Genomic DNA, 16,176 nt, shown 5'->3' on the forward strand with positions numbered 1-16,176 from the left:
AGGGAGATGAATCCTACCTAGTGCTTCTGTTTAGTCATGTGTCTGAGCATCACCCATGGTTACTCAGCTAAATGGAAGGTGGATTATGATGTCACTGTATTCTTTCCAAAAGGAGGAGGGGGAAATAGAAAGTCCCAGGCTATATATTGAGAGAAGAATCTTCTATTGCAGGATAATAAAAAAGAGCAGCTTAGGAGAAGGCACCTACTTTGCCAAAACTTTCTTTGATGGGAGCAAGGAAATTTCCTTATAGGAAAAGTATGTAAGATTTGTTTATTCTAATTCATCTGAAACTTGATTTCACTTTTCTGAAGTTAAAAAAAATACTTTTGGAAGAGACTGCTGAATCTCCCTCATTTGACCAGAAAGGCAGAGAAGACTGTAAATCAAGGAAAAGGTGAAGTAATAAATTATAAGGAAACTTCAGTATTCCAAGTACATAAAGACTATTTATTTTTCCTGGGTATATTTTTTTCTTTTTGTGGAAGAGAGAAAATTCTAAAAATATTTGATAGATGTGTTGCCATTAATACCAGTAAGAAGTGTGTGGGTAAAGCAAAGAGAGTGAGAAAGGAAGAAGGTCAATTTTTTAATCAGTTGAAAAATCAGCATGGATCAAAGAAGTTTATTGATGATACCTCTTAAATTAAGGAGTAGTGAGTGTTTCTGTATAGTGAATTTGTTTATAGCATAAATGACTTAATGTTTCCTGTCTGATTTGAATTTCAATCTTCCTTCTTCAGGGTTTTGTTTGTTTATTTTGCCTGTGTAGTTTAAAATTTGGCTTAAGTGCTTTGGTTTGTTGTTGTAGAAGTAAATATGATGTTAATTTAAAATAATTCACAAGCATAAAGTGATTTGTTTGTAATTTGCTTTTCATAGATTCTAAGGATTATGTTAAAGCTTGTCAATCTGTTTGGAAAGAAATTGTCAGGTGTCAGTAGTTTTATCAAATGATAGATACCTCTGTGGAGCTAAATCTTCTCTCTCCCCCTGCCTGCCACGGAAAAATGTGCTACTTTAATTGCTTTAATCTTTCGTGAAAATTGTGGAGATCCCCAAAGGGTGGTTTTAAAGAAGGAAAAATAGTATTTTAAATAATAAAGAATTTCAAGTGAAGGAGAAGAGAAAATATGAAACTGATGTTTGGGTGAACATGCCAAGAAACTTGTGGAGAACAAAAATTATCTAGGTAAGGCGTAGATGTGAATGGTGAGCAGTGACTGCTCCTCCAGTAAAGGTCAAGCTTCTCATAACCATTTCAAGCCTCAGCATCATTCCGGTTTTCAGATAATAATGGAGCTACTATGGATCTTTGAAAGAGTATAGACGTCCTTGAATGATTCCAATGAATTAGGTTCGCTTCAAAAGATATAGGTCCAGGATGTTCATAATTTACTGGCGATTCAATACATAAAACTCTTCCATAGCTAACTCGAGCCGAAGATACTCTTTGGGGAAAACTCTTCTGCTTTCCTCTGATTTCCCCGAGGGGATAATATGGAGATGTAGAATTGTGTCTGTTGAACTGAAAGAGGTTTTTTGATGCCCTTATTTCAGGATACATTTTTTTTTTTTTGGAAGTAGGGTTTGTAGTACCGGGCGAGGGTGGGAGTAGTGTTAGGGTAACTGGAAAACGGGTGGGGGACATGATTGTTGTTGGGAGTGGCGGTGAACTGAGCACACTACCAAGAGTGTCACTCCTTCAGCGGGGAAAGAAAGTTTGCGTGAAGTTTCTTGGACCAGCTCCAGATGTCCCCAGCTGTTCTCCCGAAAGAAAGAGCTAGAAATTCTATCTCAGCCTGAAGGCTGAAACCGTTTTTCTCGTATAAATGGAGACTTCTCCACCCTCCCCTAGTGCCCTTAGCCCTGTACGCTTCCTAGCAAACTCAATTGGGGGCAGGGGGAGGCGGGGAGGGGGGCAGGTATAAGCAGGGAGGGACCCCTGTTAATGCCTGAAAAGCTAGAGCCTAAACTTTCCTGGAACCTGAGGTTGCTGATTCCTCAGAGATTTGCTCCATCCCCCTCTGACCCATCCCTGCTCCTCTCCTCCCCAGTGCGCTATCAGAAGCATCTCCCTAGTGGTAGTGGTAGAGGGAAAGGGGGAGAAGACTGGTCACGGCCTTAGTGCCACACCTGAAGGGAACTGTATTCCAACTACCTCCTACCTCTAGGGAATGAAGTAACCCAGACGAGCTTAAAATGATACCCTCACCTACCCCCTGGCAAAGACCGGGGCGGGGGGGCACACCGAGAGAGTTACCCCTTCTTTCATCTCTCCTCTTCATAGCCTTTTCCTCCCAGTCCTAAAACCAGAGAGACTTTTAGAAGATAAGCACAAGTACGTGCCTTTGTGCGTGCGTCTGTCTGCCTGCTTGCACAAATATGCTCTCCCTCTCCTTTATTTCTCCCTCTCCCTCTCCATTTCTCTCTGTCTCTAGCTCTCTCGCAATCCATAGCCTCCTCCTTCCTACCCCCTCCCCCCCACCCCCGCTTCATCTCTGCTCCAGGCTCGCTTTCTCCCAGCACATGTTCCTAGGGCGCCACCTCTTTGCGAGTCACTCACTTCTCTAGCAGGTTTTGCCTCCAGAGCGTGTGAACATTCCAGTCCCAGTTCTGCTTCTAGCCCTGCTCCAACCTGCACAACCAAAGCATGCTTTCCAGCCTCTAGAGCGGACCCCACCGCAGCCGCTGCCGCTGCCGCCGCCGCCCCGCCGCTGTCACTGCCTCCACGCTGCCTTGGCTGCTGCCTCCACTGCTTTTAGATCCCTGGCTCTCTAGATACAGACGACGACACACGCCTTTTCCAAAAGTGTGTGTGGAATCGACTCTCTACCTGAACGCTGCATCCGAGGAGGTATAGAAACGTGTGTGTGCGCGTGTGTGTGTGTGTGTGTGCATCTCCATGTGTCTCTAACACGAGAAGTCTGGTCCTCCAGATGTTCAAGAAGGCTGACTTATCTGGGGAACTTTTCTTCCCCTAAAAAAAGGGGCTTGCCTAGCTCCATAGACCCATGAGAGAGCTGTTTGCCAGATTAATTAAGCATTGCTATGGGAGACCTGTAAACACACTCCTTGCCCTGATGCATATATAAACTATTTCATTGTCGTTATTTCAGAGGAAGTGTCTCTGATTTGCCTGTGTGTAAGTGTGTGTTGTGTGTGTATGTGTGTGCGCGCGCGCGTGCACGATCTCAGTTGGAGGAGCTGATTTCTGTAGAAGTGAGTGCTGAGAGAGGTTCTAGAGAACACTTTTCTTTTACAACTTTGGAGATGCCCTTAATGTAAAAGAGGCTTTTTCTTTCTTTCTTCTTTCTTTTTACTTTCTTTCTTGTTTCAAGAAAAGTGAAGTGGGAAGGGGGGAATACAGAGTGACACTTTGGACCCATTTTTCTTCTTTTTTTTTCCTTTTCTTTCTTTTTTTCTTTTTCATTTTGTCGCAGGTTCCGAGACCAAGAAGATAAAATGTTCAGGAGACTGTTTCAGCAATGGAGCTTTGCGGTGTTTCTGCTGAGTTATTCTGTTCCCTCTTGTGGGAGATCAGTGGAGGGACTCAGCCGCCGACTGTAAGTCCTCTCTTCTCTTCTTGTGTGATTCCTGGACAAATACGGAGTGGGATGAGAAGGGAAAGTTTGTGGCCGCCTTGGAGCTGGCAGTAGTAGGGCTCCAGGAATTCTCCCAACTTTCCACTGATGTGTGAATGTTGCTACCCACTTCAGTTTTGAACAGGATGAGTTTCAGGCTACCTGCTGAAGCCTGCTAGTTGAGACCAAGTCTATGAAATGGACTTAATAACAGGTTGAGCTTCAAGATTTTTTAAATAGGATTTCTATGAAAGGTGTTGGGGTGGCGTTGTTGTTGTTGTTTTTTACCTAATCTCCTAATTCTTTCCCTCAGTAGATAGTAAGGGACTCATTTTAATATCTGAAAATTGTAGATAAACTAGAGGAAGCATAGCAAGTACTGGAGAAGTAAATATGTGCTTTCTTCTATCTACATATATGCATGTGTTTAGGAATCATAAAATACACATATTTATTATGAATGGCATAACCATACAAAATAACAAAGGCATAATTTTATTTAAGATAGTTAAAACTTCTCACTGGTAAAATTCAAGCAGTAAGAAACTCCAAAAAGTTTATGGTGATTAGATCCATAATGAACATTAGGTATAGAAAGCTTTTTCTTTGGATTATTGCCACTTTGAAATATTTTTTAAAGTGGAGTCATATATTTGATGCTGATGACTGAAGGACTTGGATAGCCCTCTCCTTCACAGACCTTCTAAGGATGAACTTTGGATCAAAAATAGTCAGCCATCCACCCACACTAGAGAAATAACATTACTTCTATAAAAGCATGTTACTGAAAAGTTAGAAGAAGATGGCTCCAGATCAATATCTAACCTGATCACGAAGGGAAATGATTGAGTTTGAATGCCTGTTTCATGCTCTTTGTGCACTCATTTTAACTGTACGCTGACCGTCTCAGGTGAAAAAGCACCCAAAGTAGTACAAAAGTTTTGTTTGAAAACTGCAAAGAGAATGAGACTCTAGATAAGGAATTAAGGGAGGAAATCTACAAATATTGAGTTGTCATATCCAATATTTACAGCCACTGTTCAGTAGGGTTTCCTTGTCAATTGCCCAGGGAACACACAAAAGTAACTGTTTCATATATTTCCTTGTCTTTATCATTTTTATTAATTATTATTATCATTCAAACAGAAAATTCCTAAATGAAATTACTTTAGACATGCCTGAACCTTGGCACTAAAATGAATATCTATTACGAATCTCCTAAGGCAAATCGTGTAGAACATTGTACTAAAGATAAAGCTACATTGTTTTCTTCAAATTAACAGTTTTACTGGGGCATTTCTGAAAATTGTCTTCAGATTTTTTTCTTGAGTGAAACTTTGTCCTGTTCAGGCATAAAGAGAATTTATGTTTAGGTGTATGTAAATAACAAAATGTGACATGCAATTAATACTCTATTTACTTGGCCAAGAGACACTGAATTGGAATGAAGCCAATTTTTTTCTTTTAAGTTTTGTAAGAAATATCTGTTTTCTGTTTTGAGGAACCACTTGTGAATCATGATTGCTTCTCCCTCGCCGCAATTACTGCAGAAAATTGTGCTAAGTTTTTTTTTAATCCTATTTTAACTCTTTTTTGGCCATAATATGCAAAACACATCAGAAATCAGTTAGCAGCCAGTAACACTGTTACAGTTTTGTTTGTGGGTGAAACACAATCTCATACTTAAATACTCACACTCTGTAGACAGTTATAAAACTACCACAAAACATTGCTTTAGTCAATGATTAATCATCACATTACATTACAGCCAGGCTTTTTCATGGAAGCTTAAATCATCAGTAGACAAAAATATTACACCAAATTACTAGTGCCAGATGGAGTTAAAAACAAGTCATTAGATCTGCAGTGTCACCAACTAACAGTCAACTGCATGTTAGACAAAACATGAGTCTATTCAAAATACGAAATAAGTCAATTTCTTGAAAGAACTTTTATTAACATATAATCAAGCCATATTACTCCCCAATCACTCTTCAAACCAAACTCTAGGAAAACTGCTTAACCTCAACTACATAAATATTTCAGTACCCCTTAGAAATCCCTCAGTGCTTTAGGGTGTTAAGACATAGAAGTATTGCTTTTAAAATATAGTGGGCAGTTCTATAATAAAGCAGAACTTAGTAAAACTTCCTAAAGCAGGTGAAAAGGGAAAAGATTAGGAATGTTGCAAGTCCTGGAGTTTGGGGATTTGATATAAAATATATTTAATGAGAGAGAGCATCCATTAATGGCTAGAGGGCTGATCTTAATATTGGGAACATGTGGATTCACATTCTGCCTCTGATATATATACTATGCGACCATGGTCAAGCAGTTTAACCTTCTAGTACCCTCAGGTGACTCTTCAAGACTAAATTGTGGAAAGGTTACCCAACTACCATGTTAACTGAAATTTCTATACTAGAAGTTGCCTTACAACTGTTGAAATTGCAGGTCCTGATTAAAAAACAAATGTTTTATGAGACAAGAGGGTGAATGAGACAAAGACCAAGAAACAGGCAGCAGATTATTCTAAGTTAAAATACTTTGGGCAAGTAGATTGGTACCTTTTGTATTCAAACTGTAAAGGGACTCTCTCCAGTATATTCGTAAACTTAAAACATCATTGGCTGGATCTGCTTTGGAGTCAGACTTGGTCTATTCCACTTAATAAAAAGCATTACTTTTGACTGAGTCATTTGAGTTGGAAGGGACTTCTAGTGAGTCATCCTAATTCTAACACCCTAACCCTGTCTCTTCCATGGACCACAGAACTTTTCTTCTCCACGTTTCCTTAAGAACCAAACTTCTCCTGTGGCCTGCTTCGTTCTTTGCTTAAGAAAAAATTTCTATCACACTGTTTACTCTCTGTATTTCTTGACAGTTCTTTAGAAATTTAATCTAGTTCCGTGAAAATTCACCCAGAAAGACATTTCCCTCTGAATTAAAGCAGAGTAGTGGCCCAGATAAAAGTGTGGAGTTACCCTTGTTAAGAATTCTTTTCTATATGTTTGTAAAAATAATAATGTTTAAGGAAAACAATGAAGCATATTATGGTAAGGATTTATTGTTTTCTTTTTAATATTAAATGCTGAATAATAAATATCATGTGAAACATAAAACTATGAAGTCTTTTATGGAAGTATAGAACACAGAAGTGTTGTTGGGAGACAGATGTGACTCTCAAATATTATATTATATAGCTATTTAAATGAAAAGCTCCTCCGTTTTTCCTTATTCTTCCCTAACAGTATATATGTACACATCTTTTAAAAGGCAGGTCATTTACCCACTATAAAAGAGGACTAGAATTTAATTCATGTGCCTGAGGCAAAATCTGGGGGAAGGGCAGTTCTAATGATCTTTTTTTAAACCGCATTTTCAAGGCTAAAGTCCTTAAAACAGTAGGAGAACTACCTGACAGCATTGTCTGTGAAAATCACAATAAACTACTAATAATTTTGTCAAAGGCGAGAGGAAAACTTTGCTCTTTGCCAGAGACGTATGATTGTTAAACTGAACAAAATCAAACAAATCTGTTTACTTTTTATAAAGTAAAAGGATAGAATGAGAACTGCATTTCCCATGAGAAGTATCCTGGGAAAGTCCAGAGCTTAAGTTAGGAAAGCTATGTGACTGACATACGATAGAAGCACTATATGCCAATGAGAATGAGCATGAACAAAACTGATTTAATTAGAAGAAACTGTTTTTAAAAGTTACCTTGCAGCTAATACAATGGATTGATCTGTATTACAAAATTAGAGAGTAGGAAAGATGGAATGAGCATCTGTTGGAGTGACAAGGGAATGAAATAATCCAGGATATGTTATGAATGAGCAATGGCTGAGATACTTTTGTGTATATGTGTGTTTAACATTTTGCCAAAGGATGCTTTCTAAATTGCAGTAACTGTGAGACATGCAATTATATTAGACCTAATTTTGAAAGAAAAATACAAAACTGCCGCACTTAGAAAATGTAGTCATAGTATAGCTAACTTTCAAGATGCAGATTATTAAAAGTTTCCAGGATATTAAAAGTTCCCATGGACTAAGTGAATTTTAATCTACTAACATGTGGCACCTTCAAAAAGGAAAAGAGACTACTGCATGGTTCATTTAAATCAGGCTCCTTTTAAATTCCTTTCCATTAAGTAATGTCTTCAAGTCAGTCAACACTTTAAAATACGCAAGGGTAGTTTGAATGTTAAGTATAATATTCAGAGAAATTACCATTAATATATAAAATCTCATTGGGTACTTTTACTTAGAAAGTTGCTAGATAAGCAACTCTCTTCCAGAGAAAAATTCTAGGAACCATAGTTATTTATTTTGTGATGGAGAGATAGGTAACAATAATAAAAACTCTAGGTCATGTGATAATGGCTATACTCCAGATGCCAGAGATCTAGATTGCTCTCCTCACTGTTGCAATGGCTCTCACTAGTCTGTATATTACTTTCTTCTTCCTCCCAGACATCAAACTAAAAGATGCTTTAACTTTGTAAAGAGAAAAAAGGTGAGGAAATGGAAGCTATTTTCATTCCTGTGAGGAGAAAGTGTTACACTGAGAGTATGGATACAATGCCACCTCTTATAGATGGCTATTTAGGGAATAGCCCTTCCAACTTGCCTCAGATATGTTTGAGATTAGCCCATGTTTGATGATCATTCTAATGTTCTAGAATCTTTTCTTATGGTTCACTGGATATTATTTACCTTTACCCCTCAGAATCTTAATTATTCTTATCCCTTTTGAAGGCAACAAACCTAATTCTCCCACCTTCATACGGAGGCTGGACCACAGTAAATATAGTAGGATTTGGGAAAAGATGGAAATGGAGGAAGGTTTCTCTGAAAGGTGTATAATTGGAAATGGCTGATTAAACTAAAGGTTTCACCTAAATAACCTCAGAATAACTTTAATATCTGGTACATAGAAGAGAGGAGTGGGGTGAGGAAAGGAAGAGATAAATTTGTATAAGAGAATGGAGATCATTTAAAAGGACTTTGTGGGAAATGAGATAAGCAGAAACAGAGAGGAAATATGAAAGTCCTAGTAAATATACATAACCAGAAATCTATCAGATCACACCAATATATCGTTACAGGTGAAGTTTTAAAAAATAAATAAACATCCCCTATAGGAAATTCTCAACTCCCTCCACCTTTATCTTTTTTGACTGTCTTTGAATTAAAGTGATGTTATACATATTAGATAATATTTGATGCACTCCACTTTAAAAAAAAAAATCACCATCAGTGGGTACAGCAAGGAATTTTTTGCCTGCAGAGAAATACTGAAGGCAAGCAAAGACAGTAGAAAGTTGGATTCCCCACATTTAAGGGAGTACTCACTTTTATTGCTTGAAGCATATTTTTAAAAATAACAGATTTGTATTTAAATCACATACAACAATGCCTGATAGTTAACTGACTGACTGCTTTGCCTTTCTTTGAATTTTTGAAATGTTGTCATGTGGGAGATAAATTAATTCTGTCCTTTATGGCCCCAAATCCAATGGCAGAATTAGAACTGGTATATGGAAGTTCCAGAGCCAGATTTCACTTCAGTATAATCCCCTGCACTCCACACACTAACAAAACTATTTGAAAAAGGAGCACTCCATTTCCCACCTCCATTCCTTTGTATAGGCTATCCCTTGTAAGAGCTGTGTTAGGAGATAGCGAATCTTTCATTACCAGAGATTTTCAAGTTTGCTGAGTCACTGGTCAGTGATAATGCAGATGAGATTCATGTTTTGAGTACGAGTAGAATGAGCTGGTACAGTTCATCTGGTACCAATCAGTCAGCATCTATTGTCTACTACGTGCTAGGTATTCTGGGAATACAAAGGCAAGAATCAAAGTTTAGTCCCTGACTTTAAGGAACTCACATTTTTCCTCAGAGGATATATAAATATATAGTGTATAATAAAATATATACACTACAAAAGGGAAGGTATTAACAAATGCCTTATATAGGAAGTGACATTTAAGCTGAATTTTGAAAGATACTAGCAATTCTTAGAGGCAGAGGCGCAGCAGGAAAACATCCAGGCATAGAGACAAGAGATGAACTATTGAGTGTGAGAAATAGTAAAAGGGTGGGCTAACTGGACTGCAGAAGGAGTGAAGGAGAGGAAGTCCCTTCTAAGTCTGGGATCCTAGAGTCAGTGTGTGAGAGGAGGAGGATGTGCTTAAAAAGGACCAGAAGATACTTCTACATTTCACATCTCAGGTTTATTGACTTATTCCTGGAATTCATAACTATTATAAGGGGTTTCCTCCTATAGAACCCTGAAAAGAATAGATGCAAATCTAATCATTCATTTATGTTGAGTTAGATAAACATTATTTCTTTTCTTATTCTACCAGCTTTTTCTTTAGAAATAGCGATTCTAAGTGGTCCTGTTGTAGCCCTCTCTATAACGTGCAGAGTGGAGAATTAATAGAATGAAGACATCTAGTAGTACCTAAATTGTAATTTCCCCCCTTCCTCTCCCCAACTTTTTTTTTTTTTTTTTAGCAAAAGAGCTGTATCAGAGCACCAGTTCCTCCATGACAAAGGGAAGGTTATTCAAGATTTACGACGAAGAATCTTTCTTCAAAATTTGATTGAAGGCATTAACACAGCTGAAATCCGAGCTACCTTAGAGGTTTCTCCCAACCCCAAGCCTGCTACTAACACAAAGAACTACCCTGTCCGGTTTGGAAGTGAAGATGAGGGGAGGTACCTAACTCAGGAGACCAACAAGGCACAGACATATAAAGAGCAGCCAGTGAGAACATCTAACAAGAAAAAGAAAGGCAAGCCAGGAAAACGCAAGGAACAGGAAAAGAAAAAACGGCGAACTCGATCAGCTTGGTTAAACTCTGGAGTAGCTGGTAGTGGGGTGGAAGGGGTTCACCTATCAGACATCTCTGGGACTACGCTGGATCTCAACTTACGGTAATTAAACTTTCCGGGGCCTATTGCCTAGCCTTCATCACTTTGAGATACCATATACATTTTCCCTTCAGTTCACACAGTTCTTCAACTTTCTTCCTATTGATATGATATATAAATTGCAACAAAGATGAAAAGAATAAAGTCTGCCCTAGAGCAATACTTTTTTATGATCTCTTACAACATTTTGCCAGAACCCTGCTAAGGTAACTGGAGATTCCCAACTCTTCTTTTCCTAATTTAGAATAGGGACTACACCTGTGATTTCACTGATATAGGGAACTTCCAGGTAAGAAAACACCTGCCAATGTATATCAGTACCTTCTTTACAACTTGGAGGCTTAGAGAAGGAACACTTGCAGGTCAAGCAAGTTGTCCCGGATCACAGAACCAGTATGAGTAAAGAGTAACACTTGAATCCAGATCTTTATGGGCAACGCTACAGCCATTATACCACATTGCCTATCTCCCCAGGCTAAGTTGGGCAAAATTAAGCTTGAATGTTCATTGAACTTGAGAAGTTAGTGGCTGTGACCTTAATATAAAAAACAAATCGGTGTTCAGATGTTGTAGACTTTTTAACTATGCTCTTTTCATCTTAATGAAAAACAAGGGGAATTTCTGCTTTCTCAATATCTATAAACACTACAAAACAATCCATACTATGTTGTATATGTACCATACTGTATACATATACAATACATATTATTTTATATGTGCATTATTTATGTTCAGTTTTATAGTATACGTAAGACAATTTATAGGTAAACTGTAAATATGTCCAAATCTTCAACCTTTTAATTCAGTTTTATCTTTCTGATCTGAAATTCAATTTAATTTACTTCAACAAGCATTTATTGTTCCAGGAACTGTGTTAGGTCCTAAGGATTCAAGACAAAAACTACAGTTTGCCCTTGAGGAACTTATACTCTACTATAGAACATGACTACTGAGAAAAAATTTGTGTATTGGCTTTCAGAGAAAGAGTATTTCCCCATATATCATAACACCATGAGCTTCATGATGGTCCATCAAAACCACATTATTAGAAGAGAGGGAGCTTTAGTAATGATAATATTACTGTGAACTTTTATGACAAATACTAAATGAGAACTAGGTTTGATATCTACTTATGATTACATTTGTCATGAAAATGTTTTTGTAAGTCAGAAAGGTGCTGAATATTACAACCCCATTTTACAAAAGGAAACTTGGACTTTATGCCCAAGTCTTCCGACTTTCAGTCCAGTGCTCTGTCCATTAGACGACAATGCCTTCCTATACATACTTTTCCACTGATAGGATTTTTTTTTTTTTTTTACTTTTCAGTACAGAAAACCTATGGGGTTTGAAAGACAGATGAAAACAACACAAGAACACATCAGATGCAACCAATGATTTCTTACCATTCAATACTCTCCCTGCATCCCACCAATCTTTTCCCAGTTCTCTGATAGTAATACAGAATGATTTGTTTTTGTGCAGTTCTAAACTTGATAATCAGCATCACTTCCTGAGTTGACTAAAATTTAGGGTGTATATTATATTAAATGCCAAGTTATTTGGTGTCATTAGTATAGCTTATGGAGTAAGTGACGATATCACTGAAGATTGCTTGGATTCAATGAATGACCTAGCACAATTACAGTAAGGCCTATATATCTTAGATCATCTGTTGATAAATAAATCTCTTCAGCATATTTTAAGATATATTCCTAGATGTATATATGTATGAAAGTAAGTAATGAAAATCAGTAAATTTTATTATTAGGTTCCATTTCTATTTTATTACTTCTACATATGCTAGAGATCTGAAAAAGGCAACATAAATACTTTATTATGGATTTCATTGGCTGACAGTTTAAGTTTTCAGTGCCCTTGAGTGTCTAGAGAAATTATGAAAATAAGCAACAGTTCTTACACCAAGGGCCCAAAAGAAACCAGAGTAGATCAAGTGAAAATTAGACATTGGCCTAATGCAATTAGGTCTCACACCCACACATGTCTGCCATGTGAAACTTTGCCCACAGGATTGGCAGTCAATCCAATGCCTAATGGGTAAAAAGAAATATCTGTTTCTTCTTTCTATTCTCTTATTGTTGGAAGCCTCGTGGGACTATGTTTTTCATTTTGTAGCCAGATATATATATTCTCTTAATGTAGTATTATGACAAACTGTAGAAGAAAGTGGATTGGGTAGCAGGGAAAAGAAGTGCCATTAGTAAAAATGGATAGAGCCATACAAATGTTTTAAGTACCTGGAATAATAAGCCATATAAAATTTATTTGGCTGATGTATCTCTTCAGTTTATATTTAAGGAATATAAATGTATTTTATGTTCTTTTTCAGCACTGAGATAAGTCAAATAAAATTTTTTTTCAGATACAAGTATTTTAGAAAACTATCCATAAGACCACCATGAGGAGGGGGCATCTAGACATTTCTTATTGCCCTGTCCTTTTTATGGTAGAGGTGAGAGAGATATTATCAACAGAATTGTCTGAGAATGGAAAAAGTAGGAAATGGTAAAGTCATAAGCTTTATCACACTCTATAACATCTTGTGTTTTTGTCTTAAAAACTATTCAACTAACTTTTCTTGTTTTCCTTCATATGGCATGCACAGTAGGAAATGTATTGTTTTACTTTCTAAAAATTATATTATGATCATGTTTTTGATCTGACATCTGACTGAAATGTCGGGATTCAGAAAACCATTTTAATTATAACTTTAAATCAGATATCTTTTGTCTCAGTAAATATTTATTCATAAAAAACCAAATAATATAGCAGAGTTCCTCAACAAATAAGGGAGCTCAGAACTATAGTGTGTTTGTATATACATATTTGTAATAAAATACACCTGCTCACTGTACACATGGATTGTTTACTTAGATGTTCCCTATTTGGGTGTGTGCATCTGCTACAGGTGAACTCACAAGAGAAGACAATGAGCGAATTAGCTGAGCATTTTTTAAAGTATTTTAAAAGTTTGGTTCTTTCTTTTCCATTTGGAAGGAATATTCAATATAGTCTTTATTCTTACTGATGATGTTCTCAACATATTTCATCAAATACTACCTACCACTGAAGACTTTTCAAAGTGACTTGGTTTTGAACACAGTTGGTTCCCCATCACTAGAGATCTTCAAGCTGGATGGCAATATGTGGGAAATGTTATAGAGAGAATTCTTGTTTAAGCAAAGGTTGCACTAGGCAGACTAAAGTCCCTTCCAACTCTGAGATACTGGGATTCTATGAAATTATTTACTCTTTCAATTGTCTTCCTGACTTTACTCATAACATATATTTGTACCCAATTTTTGGTCAAAATAGTAATTTGTTGTCTGCCTTCTCTTCCTTTTGGAACAATCCCAGTATAAATAGGAATGCTTGTCCATAGGTCATATTCAAAGGGTCATGATATCATTGACTTAGAATTAGAAAGCAGTTATCTATTCCAATCTCCTCTTCTTACAGAGAAGCAAACTGAATCTCAGAGAAGTGAGTCATTTGCCCAAGATCACAGAGGTAGTAAGTGACCAAGTTGGGATTCACAGTAAAACTTCCCTAAATGCCCAGTACACCCTTTGCCTCGCACAACAAATAAAACCCCTAAATTGTCAAGAATTTGTTCTTTTTGTGTGTCTCACACCCACATGTCTGCCATGTGAAACTTTGCCCACAATCCTGGCAGTCAATCCAATGGCACAGCCAATCAAATTCCATTCTATATTGTTTCCCTAGCAACCAACACAGTAACTGAAATGAAGTAGGCCAAGAGCGAAGAGGGAGACAGGAAGGCAGGAAAAAACTTTGCTATATACTCTTAAAATATTATTGACCAGACCAGAATGATTAAAGGGTCTCAATACCAAGTGTTAACTTAAAACAAGTAATAAAAGACACACACGGAATTAAGTAGCAAGCTACTATTATTTTTAAAGGCAATTCACTTTATCCCCTAAATTTGAATGGGTTTTCCTTCATTCCTAAATTAGTATTCATTGCCTCAGACAAACAGGCAGAGAGATGTCTCAATCTTAGTCTTTTTGGGGCTTTAAAGTTGCAATCACTTGTAGTTTTCATTTCTAAAACTATAATCCAATAATAAGTTTGTTCATGAGTGTTTTTAAGTAGAGCTAAATATGAATCTTTCATCTGTCCCCCAAATCATAGAGAACACTGTGTTTAAGTATGATTCATATATGTAACACAATACAAAACTTCATTTAGCAAATTGATGAATGTCAAAAGTTTTCACTTCAGCCGAAGCAATCCATTTTCATTAACAAAATGGTAAGCCAAAAGAGACAGTATCAGGAGAAAAACTGAGCAAAAACAGTTAACATTGGGTCACTCAATGGCAGGGTCACAGAAGAAACTTGCCTGAAGCTTTGTCTAAAGCCAGGGGGTTTAGATGATGTATTTTCCACTTCTACATCATTTCCAAGTACTCTCATTTTTTTTCTTCCCCCATCTTTATCACCTAAAAGCTCTCTGCAAGTCTTCAGGGAACATCCTTTATCTGACAGCCTTACCAGAAATACACCAGTCTTTCCCTTCTGATAATTTTTTTTATCGAGATTGAAGCTTAGTTTTCAGGGGCTCAGCTATTTTAAGGTAGTCTACAAACTTTCCTACCACTTTGTCTCCCTAGATCATGTGTATAAAAGAGATTATAAAGGGGTATTTGTATTCTCCTCCGCTGCTGTTCCTTAGTTCCTTTGGAGGGAATGTTTAAGAGATAAAATGTCTGTTTTTAACTTGCTATATTATGGTCTTTAATTTTATACTTTTCATGTTCCATCATTTAGTATGTAAAGAGAATTAATCAATTTCTCTTTTTTTCCTTCCTTTTCTTTTCAGGAGGCATTGAAATTTTCACCTGAGGACTTCAGAAAACATATTGCAGTATTCTGTAATAGTGAACATATGGAAAGTATTAGAAATATTTATTGTCTGTAAATACTGTAAATGCATTGGAATAAAACAGTTTCCCCCCCTCCCCCCCCACCATTGCTCAATGAAATGACACATTGGTCATTGTGAATTTTCTTTTCCCCCCAGGCTAAGACAATTATTATCATGTTTTACCATAATTTATTTTTTGAACGATGTATTTATTTTGTAAATGTATCTTGGTGCTGCTGAATTTATTTTTTGTAACATAATGCACTTTAGATATACATATCAATTATGTGGATAACTGACACAATTAAGTGTTGCTATTTGTGGTTCATTTTAATGAATGCCTAAGTACAATTGTTCAAACTGATTTTCCTCTGTGCATGTAAAAATAGCAGTATTTCAAATTTGTAAAGAAAGTCTAATAAAATATAATCTAATTATGTTATGACTCGGGAGAAGTATGTCATTTCGAATTTTTAGGAAAAGGAACATGATGTAATTTTTAAAGTCTACATTTGACAATTGTCTTAATCTTAAAAAGATTGTGTTAGTATAGTTTAAACTGCTTAGCCTATGTTTTATTCCAATTTATCATTTCAAATCAATGGCATGCCGGAGCCACCTAGACACCATCATTTAAAGTAGATCCTATTGAAAGTAGAGGCAGGACTGGAAGTAGGGAAACCCAGTTCAGACAAGAAAAAGTAAAGGCATTTAGCTAGAGATTTAG

General features: G+C 36.8%; 1 protein-coding gene across 9 annotated transcripts; it reads left to right on the forward strand.

Moving 5' to 3' along the window:
- Positions 1 to 239: 239 nt before the first annotated feature.
- On the forward strand, positions 240 to 15,886 carry PTHLH (parathyroid hormone like hormone). 9 transcript variants are annotated; one of them, XM_072654453.1, is made up of 4 exons: positions 240 to 258; positions 3,444 to 3,566; positions 10,116 to 10,538; positions 11,865 to 13,276. In XM_072654453.1, the coding sequence occupies exons 2-4, from the start codon at positions 3,466 to 3,468 to the stop codon at positions 11,896 to 11,898; spliced, it is 558 nt and encodes a 185-aa protein (XP_072510554.1). In that variant the 5' UTR covers positions 240 to 258; positions 3,444 to 3,465; the 3' UTR covers positions 11,899 to 13,276. The 9 variants fall into 9 exon arrangements, with proteins under 9 accessions (XP_072510554.1, XP_072510558.1, XP_072510553.1 ...); XM_072654457.1 differs by lacking the exons at positions 240 to 258; positions 11,865 to 13,276 and adding exons at positions 314 to 397; positions 15,405 to 15,886; XM_072654452.1 differs by lacking the exon at positions 240 to 258 and adding an exon at positions 314 to 397.
- The last annotated feature ends 290 nt before the right edge of the window (positions 15,887 to 16,176 follow it).

This window comes from Notamacropus eugenii, chromosome 3, assembly GCF_028372415.1.
Source record: "Notamacropus eugenii isolate mMacEug1 chromosome 3, mMacEug1.pri_v2, whole genome shotgun sequence".
NCBI lineage: Eukaryota > Metazoa > Chordata > Mammalia > Diprotodontia > Macropodidae > Notamacropus > Notamacropus eugenii.

Excerpts from the sequence above, each read along its gene's own strand:
- PTHLH (XM_072654458.1), top strand. Across the intron at positions 3,567-10,115 it reads GAGGGACTCAGCCGCCGACT|CAAAAGAGCTGTATCAGAGC; the intron begins GTAAGTCCTCTC and ends TTTTTTTTTTAG. Across the intron at positions 10,539-11,864 it reads ACGCTGGATCTCAACTTACG|TACAGAAAACCTATGGGGTT; the intron begins GTAATTAAACTT and ends TTTACTTTTCAG.